This window comes from Akebia trifoliata, chromosome 12 (genome assembly GCF_017979445.1).
Source record: "Akebia trifoliata isolate Shusen 1 chromosome 12, ASM1797944v1, whole genome shotgun sequence".
Lineage (NCBI taxonomy): Eukaryota > Viridiplantae > Streptophyta > Magnoliopsida > Ranunculales > Lardizabalaceae > Akebia > Akebia trifoliata.
Genome location: NC_141386.1, coordinates 28,491,199 through 28,501,628, shown reverse-complemented (window position 1 = coordinate 28,501,628; position 10,430 = coordinate 28,491,199). Strand labels below are relative to the sequence as shown.

General features: G+C 34.5%; 1 protein-coding gene across 1 annotated transcript; it reads left to right on the top strand.

The window, feature by feature from the left end:
* Positions 1-1,504: 1,504 nt before the first annotated feature.
* On the top strand, positions 1,505-10,158 carry LOC147389309 (peptide methionine sulfoxide reductase A1-like). The gene is made up of 2 exons (XM_086417909.1): positions 1,505-2,035; positions 9,689-10,158. The coding sequence occupies exons 1-2, from the start codon at positions 1,520-1,522 to the stop codon at positions 9,938-9,940; spliced, it is 768 nt and encodes a 255-aa protein (XP_086274035.1). The 5' UTR covers positions 1,505-1,519; the 3' UTR covers positions 9,941-10,158.
* The last annotated feature ends 272 nt before the right edge of the window (positions 10,159-10,430 follow it).

Here is a 10,430-nt window from a genome sequence, read left to right as displayed (position 1 = left end):
TATTTCGGACGAGATATTAAACCTCACGTTCATTTTTCATTAATTTTTTTGAACGAGACATCTCAAACGTATCGAAAAAATCATCCGAGATGACTTGATATCTGGCATGGACGAGATGAGATGCGAAACCGAGTTTTAAAACCATGTATGAGAGTGATCTTTTCTTAGAAGATAGAAGCCGAGGAAGTACATAGGTTTCAACAAATATTAATAGTACATCAAGAAATAGGTGCCAACTAGCTTAGTTGGTAAAAGTATACCATAACCTAGTTGGAAGATTAATTCTTGAAACACCTAATTGGATCTCAAATGACATTTCAGTCCAAAAAAATGTAATATGGATGCGAACAACGATATATCCAATTTACATAAAATTGAATATTTATTACTTGAAGAACCACCATGTCTCCTATCCTTCGAGTGAACCAGACCACTTAGCAAAAGGAATTTGTTGCATATAAGAATAGTATTGTTCTAATTACACAATCAATTAGAAAACAAGCTTCAAAACACCATAATTACTACAATCCCATTAAAACAAACTGTAATAGTTTTCCACCCAAAATGGATAAATAGATACTATAATAATATATAAAAAATAAAATAAATTATCTCAATTCATATAAATTACAAATATTCAAATTCTTAAATATTATATAGGTGATGGTAGGTTTTGAATCCAGGGCCTAAATTTTATACTAGAAAATAAGATACCCCAAGACTGTCAATGGATCAAGCTGGGCCAGATTGGGCGAACAAATAAATTAAAAAAAATCCAAGCACACTAGACCTCAGCCCAACCCGCATGATTTTGGGCCTATTTGCGGGCTGATTTCCGTATTATATATATATATATATATATTTTGGGGTTAAAAAATACACCCACATCCTGTTTATAGGAAATTTCTTTAAATACAAGTACTTTTTATGTACAATTACATCTCAGAATCATAGATCATTTGCCTTGGGATACGCATAATCACACATGTTTGGGGGGGGGGGGGGGGGGGGGTTGGGTTTACTTAACGGGCCAGGATCCCAATCCTGGTCCCTTGCGATCTAGGCCAGACTAGGTTATACCAAAGTCCAGCCCATCAACTGCCCCTACATTAGGACTGCAACTCGGGTGGGTTGGGCAAGGGTTGATGGATTGGGCTGAGTTAGGATCAATCTGTGCCCAATCCATACTTGATAAACACTAACCCGTGCAAACAACCAACCCAAGTTGGGTTGACTCATTCTTAATATGAATTATTAAGAAATAAAGATATTTTTAAATTATAATCATATTAAATTTGGATTCGGGCAAATTGTGCTACTGGATGATTATGTCCAAACCGAACCCGATTGAATTTGGTCGAACCGATTGTGGTCGGGTTTGGCCCTCCCAAGTTGCAGCCCTACCCTATATAAGCCCGCACGAGTGTCGCATCAATCATAAAAGAATGTTTTCGTCTCGTGCACGCTTTTAATTTGAATAAATAAAGAAAAAAGACAAAACACGTAATAAGTTAAAAAAATGCTGCGTACCTTAGCTTCATCTGCATCGCCGTCTCTCTTACTCATCTCTTCCTCTCGCGTCTCCTCCTCTTTCATCACTTTCACCAAATTACCCATAAAACCCTCAATCTTTCCTCGAAATTCCATACCTCTGTCCCAATTCTCAAACCCCATGAACTGGTTAGGGAAACTAGGGTTAGGGTTTGGTACCAGAGCATCTGAAATTTCTACAGATTCATCGATTGCTCAAGGTCCAGATGAAGAAAGCCCTGCACCAGGTCAGGAGTTCGTTCAATTCGGTGCAGGATGCTTTTGGGGTGTAGAATTGGTGTTCCAGAGAGTTTCAGGAGTCACGAAGACGGAAGTTGGGTACACTCAAGGGTTTCTGCATAATCCAACTTATAATGATGTTTGTTCGGGAACAACGAATCATTCTGAGGTGGTTAGGGTTCAGTATGATCCGAAAGAGTGCAGTTTTGAGAACTTGCTTGATGCGTTTTGGGCCCGACATGATCCCACCACTCTTAATCGTCAGGTAATTTGATTGAATTTGGGTTTTTTTTTTTTCTGGGTTGATGATGAGTTTTGGGTTCGGTTGATTTATATTTGTTTGTTGGGTTATTTGAATTTATTTTTTGTAGGAATCTCTTTTTTCTCTTAATATTTTGGTTGAATTTCTATATAAATGGTGTGTTTGAGATTTTTGGGCGTATTTTCCAATGACAAAGAGAAAAAAAATTTCTCAAATGTTATGGTCTCATTGGCTGTTCATATTGAATTAGAACTGTTAAATAACTTTATATTTTTCCAAAATTTGCGGTCTCACCATTGAAGTTGAATCAACAAAACAATGTGAAGTGAGAAAAGGTACTGTTTTAGGTTAAAGAAATTATCCAAAGCGATCATTTTCATTAACTTGGTTCTGTTATAGATAAGGATTGACTGATGGATATATTTGTTAAACAATCCAAAAACACACAGAAAAAGAAAAAAAGGCTTCTGTTTTATTGATTCTGCATAAAAGCAATTGAATACTAAAAGAATGATTTAACCTAAATACAAAGAGACTATATATAGGTTAAGTCAAGAAAATTGAAAAGACTATTCTACCCTTAAATAAACAATAAACAAAAATAACCCTATATTTCTTAACAATATTGACGAGGATATTTCCCATTGAATGAGATATGGATGGATTCCTATGCGATCGACACATTTAAAGGAAAATTTTACGATAGATCAGCTATGCTGTATGCAGCTGGATGTTGGGTGATCTAGAAGCAACATGTTGATAAGTTGAGCATAGTAGATATGATGATGCTAAGATGGATAACATTAGAAATGAATGTATTTGCTAAAATGTTGGAGTAGCCCTAATAAGTGATAAACTAAGAGAGAGTCAATTGTGACTGTTGGACATCTGCAATGAAGACCAATTATATCCCCACTAGAATAAACAAGCAAGTTGAAGGTTCTAACAGTAAGAGTAGATCCAAAAGAACTGGATTGGAGTAGTGAAAGTGGATATAAACATACTTACAATAATATAAGACATTACTTTAGATAAGATTTGCATGGGGAAACAAGATTAGCTCAGTTGGCCCTAAATTTTTGGGATAAGGCATCGATGATGATGATGGAAGTAAGTTTTGATCTTCATGGGAAGACTATACCGAAAATTTCTTTTATTGCTTTTATGTGCAAGATGTGGTCATAGGATTATTTCTTCTTGAGGTTATTTATGACAACTGAATGTATAGAGAAGCATGAAAAATTGTTTGAAAGTTTGTTAAATAAATTGAGTGGGCTGCAATTATGCTCATAGCAAAATTAGGTTTTGGAATTCATGCTCAGGTCATATCCTCAGAACATAACAATTGTGTAATGACAATGTTTCTATCCGTCAGAAAAAGGAGGAGGATTGGAGGCCAAAACCTTGAGTAATGATGGATGTAGATTGAGTGAAGGATATTAAGTTTATAGGGAATTCAAGAGATTGCATCCTTGAAAGAATGGAACACAATACCCATGAACGAATCAATCTTGGACTAAAGTTTGGATGTTCTAAATTTTATTGAGATGATGAATGCAAAGATCTACTTGGATTTGGAGACTAATTTAGACCTCTTCGTTGGACAGGAATATCAATTGAAGTTATAAGGGTTCAGTTTGTGCACACTAAAAGAATGAACTATTATCTAATGGGGGTACTTGCAGCTCTATATAGGAAAAGGGGAAGAATGGACCATGAAATTAACGTATATATATGAGAGCCATTCGGCACCAGCCTTAAAATCAGACGTTTGACCAATCATTTTATAACCGTTGGATAAAGGTCGTTCGGACGTCACATATTGAAAGTTTGTTGTTTTACGTTTAAGTTACAAAGTAAAACATATTTTACACCACCGTCCTTCAACTTAGGGATATGTAGTGCTACCTACCTAATGAATTAAAACCCAAAAGAAAAGAACAGAGAGTTCTCTCTTTCTCTCTTCTCCTTCACCTTCTCCTTGCTCAAACGCGCGACCCTCTTGACCCTATCTCTCATTCTCGCTGCAACTACCTCCCTCTCTCTCTTTGAATATGATTGAAGCCTCAGAGAAAGATTTTTAACTTCTTTGTTTTTCCAGTCTTTTGTACAGGATAAAGCTTATATTCACAAATCATGTTAAACCAAATACTTAAGAAATTTCTTACATTTGGTACTGTGGTGTCTGATCCTTGGTCTTTCAAATTTGTATAATATAGTTGAATATTTATTTTATGAAAAATAAATACACTCTAGATCAACTTGGTTAACAAAATCCAACATTGCAAAATGACTTAATTCTCCCAATTAAATAACCCTCCCTCCCTCAGATTCACTTTCTTCACGCAAATGTGCATTTCTCATAAATTGCTTCTGTTTTTTTTTTTTTTTTTTTTTTTTTAAATTCTATTTCAGTGTAAAATGTATTTTTTGGTTTCTGGTGAATCAAAGAGTTGCAACACACGTGAGCGAAAGTTGTAGAGAGAGATGGAGAGGGAGTTGCAGCGAGATAGAAAGAGGGTCGAGTTGCCTATAGAGAAATCATGGAGAAGTCGAGAGAGAGAGAGAGAGAGAGAACGTCTGTCTCTAGTGTTGTAGAGGGATCAGGGAGAAGGAGACGAGAGAGAAAGGGTCGAGGGTCGATTTTGGGAGAAGGTGAAGGAGACAGAGAGAACGTCTGTCTCTGTTATATTCTTTTGGGTTTTAAGTATTTAGGGAGGTAGCACTAAATATCATTTTGTTTAAGGATGTCGTTGTAAAATGTGAATTTCTTTGTAAATTAAACGTAAAACGGTTGGTATTCAATCGGTGCTGCCCAAACGCGTCTTATCCAACGGCTTATAAATGTTTGCTAAAACGTCTGATTTATAGACTAGTGCCGAACGGCTTCCTATATATATATATATATTTTATAATTATTAAATTAACATATATGCAAATGTGGATCATTATTTGAGATCTCCAGCATAACAAGATGATACATTTGATGGAGTCAAATCTCTCCTAGCCAGACTGAATAATGTGGTCTAGTCTCCTGACATGTCCATAATTTTTTTCATAAAAAAAAGGTTGAACTACCAATAAAGAAAAAAAGGAAGAAAAATGCTGAAAGGCCTCAATTTCGGTGCTGCAAGAGAGTTGTTTGAATTAGCTTTGAACGAGCCCGAGTGTACTCAAATCAGACTTGTTTTGGATGGTTTGTGGATTAATTTCAAGTAGGGTACAAATTTACTGTGGACTTCTCAGTTTTGTTCTTTCTTTCTTTCCTTTTCTTTTATTGAGGATTGAATTGGTAAGTTTTATATCTTTTGGCAAGTTCAGATTAGTATATCTTTTAGTTTCTTATAGTCATTAATGTTTGTATGGAAGGCCTTCAATTTTTCATTATTGTCTCAAACTCTTAATTGTAGAGAGTTATTGTTTAGTGAGAAAGTAACTTATTGTCAAAAAGTATTAGGAGAATTCCTATTTATACCCTACACTGTCACAAAGCTGTATGAAAGATGGGATTGCTTGATTTTGGAAGGGGAGTTTAGATTCCATTTGTAAATTACTTTTTGGGATCAGCGTTATCCATTTATCCACTTTGGACAAAGGCAAGAGTTGGAGATTAAATTATGATGATGTTTTCTTATTTCGCTTATTTTATTCTGCTTTGGATTCATCACTCGATCTCAATTCCTGGCCTCCCTGGTGTGGGGCTTCAAGAGATCCCTTCTAAGGTGGCTTCCGTTGTTTGGATGAGATCCTGACTGTAGAGCATCTGATTATCCGCTATAAGATTATCGTGAATTTCTACTCTATGTGTAAGGTAATTGGTGAGATCATGGTCCATCTTCAGTTTGGAGTTTGGTGATTTCCCTTTTCAGATAGGCTGGATCTTTTTTAGGGTTATCTTGGATGGTTTTTGGGGTTGGTTTTTTTTTATTCTTCATTTTCCTCTCGTGTTGATTTGGGAGGTTACTATCATTTGTCGTTTAGCATGGTCTTTGGATAAGACAGCAACCGTAAAGTCTGGTTGGTCATCTCGACTGCTATTTTTCTATTAATATAATTCTGTTTACCCATCAGAAGAAAGAAAAAAAAAAAGCAACTGTAAAGTCTTTGAAGGCAAATTAAAGGATTTGCACTCGATCATCCTTAGCATCAAAGCTTTTTGGTAGGTTCTTTTTTCAATGATTTTGTTTAGATAGAATTCTGTTGTATACGGAGGACACTAATTTTCCATTGCCCATGGGGACACCAATATTTTGTTTTGTAGTTCTTTTAGGTCTCCTCGACCTCTGAGACTTCATCCCCCTAATGAAAATTCTCTTATACCCACCCACAAAAATAAAAAGACTTTTCATTTTACATTCTTTGAGATGACACTTCTATTTTGGTGTTGACTCTATAGTAAAAGATACAAAGGGTGGTGCTACATTGCTCTTAATATCATTGAAGTAGTGAACTAGAACATTTCTGATGAGATTGGACGTTTTCCCCACACGTTTACCTAGATTGTATAGGTCTTGTGTAGGCTAGATTATTGGTGTATAGCATGTTTGGGAAAATGATTCACTTATGTGAATCAACCAACTGAATCCTATCAGCTTCTCTTGAGAAGTTCCCCACAAGCCTGGATATTTGGATTTTTTGAAGCCTAGACCTCACCATTTTTTTCGACTTCTTTCTATTGCAGAAACCATTAAACTCCATTCACGAACTCTACAATCCTGTCAAATTCTTCATGTAAGTGAAGCCTTGTATCTATGCCTTCAAATCTTTGAAGACTAGCGTGTATTGTTTTGTAGTGGGATGTTTGGGGAATGTCCTACATCAGGATTGTGATAAAATTCCTTCTTCGAAAGTAGTTAAATACATTTTTCTCTACCTATTTCTTTATTCATTTAAGGCTATTGGCTGTTGAGACTTTGTTCGGAGAATTATTAATTGAAAAATATGATATTCCAAGGTCATTTCTCCTCGGGCGAGATTTAGGCGACTCAAGCAAGTCATCTCCATATTGGAGGTAAACTGACAAAATTTCTATTGACCCATCTCAATGACTCATCTAATATCCAAGTCATCTCAATAGAGATTACCTAATTCAGGACGATGAGGGGAGATAAGAAAATGTGGGGGTTTTAGGGATTTTGGGTAAGGATTATGGATTTGAGATTGGGTTTACAATTTGGGTTAGGATAGGTAAACCCAAAAGTTGATATATATATTTTTTTTTTTGTTGCAATTACGACAATTTCAATAGAATAGATGAAAAGGGTTTAAGAATGGTTAAAGGGTTTAAGAATGGATTGAGATTTGTAAGTTTCAAGAATCAAGTATCAAGAAAAACAAAATGATAGAAAAGAAAAATAAAGATTAGAAGAAAAAAAAAAGATAGAAAGATAGAATCTTGGAATCACACTAAGGATTTCTTGGAATTACACTAATAATGGTGGATAACTCATTTCACTCCATGAAAGAAATTCATTCTTTATTCATCAAAATCTACGTTTATTAATAAAAAAAATCCTAATATAATCTACATAAAGAAAACAAATAAAAAATCCTAGTCAAATTAAAATACCAAATAAATAAACCTAATTTTCGTAATTTTCTCTTTTTTAATTTTCCAATCCTAATAAACTTAAATAAAAAATAAACCAAAGTTACTAAATTGCCCCTAACTATTATACTAAGATCAGGAGCCAATAAAATATCAAAATAAGTCCAAACAACATGAAAATAAAACCCTAAAACAAAAATCAATCTACTTTTTAAGATTTGATGTCCTCATCAATTTTTTTGACCGGGAAGATTTTACTACTTGCAAAATAAAATTGTGGTAATTATCATAGGTTGTGTTCCACATTATTCTCCTTTGGTTGGAAAAAAACTCGTCCTCGAGTTTTAAAGTGCTTGAGAATGATCGTGATAATTTGCAGTTCATCCATTTTGGCGAAAATTAGCCCTCGTGTCTTTATGTTGTGTTGAACCATTAACTTCAAATTACGATCTTCTATCTTGGTAAAGTCTTCATTGTACCCGTTTGAGACGATTAGGTTAGTTTGAGGTAATGATGAAATAAATGAATCATGAACAAAAATTGTAGATGTTGTCTTCAAAAAATCTTCCTTAGGCTTTTTTTATGTATTTTTCATTCCATGATCTTGTTTTTGCGTTGATTCTGAGTTGTAAACACACCACCTTCTAAAGTTGATGTCTGATCTATCTTTTCTTCAATTTGCTCTTGGATTGATGGTACTATAGGAGTTGATTTCTATGGTCCCACCTTGAGTAAATCTTGTTTGCCTAAAGTAACACGTAAAATATTTTGCTCCACATCAAACGTAGCATGTACATGTGAGATCCAACCTCAACTCAACACAATATGACAATCTTTTAGAGGAACCACCTTGCACTCAGCACCATGGATAAAATTTTCCTGACGAAAATGAACAACATAACCGTAATCACGATAATCATAATAAGTATTATTTTCAACATTATACAAAATTTTCTCCGAAAAATTTGTGAAAATCAAGTTTTCCTCATATTCATCACTGCACAATACCCTGAATGACATTTCAGAAAGTAAAAATAAATAAATTTGGTGTTGACTTCCAATACCATCTCTATCCATTCCAAGTTTAACTCTGATACTAAATTTGATGAGGATGATGAGGGGAGATAAGAAAGTGGGGGTTTTAGGGAATTTAGTTAAGGATTTTGGGTAAGGATTAAAGATTTGAGATTGGGTTTACAATTCGAGTTAGGATAGATAAACCCAAAAGTAATTTTTTTTTCGCAATTACGGTAATTTCAGTAGGATAGATGAAAATGGTTAAATAATAGTTAAAGGTTAAGAGAAAGGATAAAGGATTATGGATTAAGGTTTGTAAGTTTCAAGAATCGAGAAAGAGGTTTCAAAAATCAAGAATCAAGAAAAAAAAAGAACAGAAAAAAAAAAAATAAAGATTAGAAGAAAAAAAAAAGAGAGAAAGGGATAGAAAGATAGAACTTTGAAATCACACCTAGAATAGTGGAGAATTCACTTCACTCCGTAAAAGAAACTCATTCTTTATTCACACCAAGAATGGTGAAGAACTCACTTCACTCTATGAAAGAAACTCATTCTTTATTCATCAAAATCTTTATTTATTAATATATAAAAAATCTAATACAATCTATATAAAGAAAATAAATTAAGAATCTTAGTCAAATTAAAATACCAAATAAATAAATCTAATTTTCGTAATTTTCTCTCTCCTAATTTTTCAATCCTAATAAACTTAAATACAAAACAAACCAAAGCTACTAAACTGCCTTTAAATATTATACTAAGATCATAGGCCAATAAAATATCAACATAAGCTATAAAAAAAAAAATGAAAATAAAGCTCTAAAACAGAAATCTAAATAAAAATTAAAATATACTCTTTAAGATTTGATGTCCCCATCAATTCTCTTCGACTGGGAATATTTCGCCACTGGTGAAATAAAATTATGGTTATTATCATCATTGGTTGCGTTCTGCATTATTACCCGTCTGAGATTTAAAACCATAGTTACATGTACATGTGATACACCATTTCATATGATCTTTTGGATCAGACTGGACAAAAGGATAAAAAGATTCAAAATTCTAACAGACGAATTTTCATCGGCAAACAGGGAAACGATGTGGGCACACAATACAGATCTGGAATATACTTCTACACGCCTGATCAGGAGAAAGCAGCGCAGGAGTCTATAGAACAGCAGCAGAGGCTCTTGAACAGGAAAATTGTTACTGAGATTCTACCAGCAAAGAAGTTTTACAGAGCAGAGGAATACCATCAGCAGTATCTGGCGAAAGGGGGGCGCTTTGGTTACCTGCAGTCAGCTGAGAAAGGTTGCAATGATCCAATCCGGTGCTATGGATGAACAGTTTGAGTAAGTCTCATCAACCACCACACTTGATGTACTATTAACAGATCTCTGTTAATAGGTTTGTGCATTCTTTTCTTGAACTGAAACATCAGAAGTGTTTTGTATCTTACTGTACCAGCCCTACGCATGTAGCTTCTACACACGTGTCCCTGTATGTAATTATGTGTGTTGTTTCTGTTAATTTGCATTCTGTTTGTAGCCGCTTTAGTTTATTTCCTTCTTCATGTTTGGTTTTTTATTTCCTTCATGTTTGGTTTTCATTGATACGCATCGAAAATTGGGTCTTAATGCTCTTATGTGCCAGATAATATGGCACAACCTCCTTGTTCTTAGGGAGGCTTGTTTCAGATTTTAAGCATAAAAGAATGAAACGTGCCAATTGTGCACTGAGTTCTGGTGCGTCGCTCCATAAGAATTGTCTTATGCCATTGGTCATAGTCAACGGAACAAGAAGATAAATTTCAATGAAAGTTGTTGGAGTTTG

Bases quoted from the DNA above. Each gene is read 5' to 3' on its own strand.
- LOC147389309 (XM_086417909.1), top strand. From the start codon at position 1,520: ATGCTGCGTACCTTAGCTTCATCTGCATCGCCGTCTCTCTTACTCATC. The intron at 2,036-9,688 runs GTAATTTGATTG...ATCGGCAAACAG, and splicing joins CCACCACTCTTAATCGTCAG to GGAAACGATGTGGGCACACA.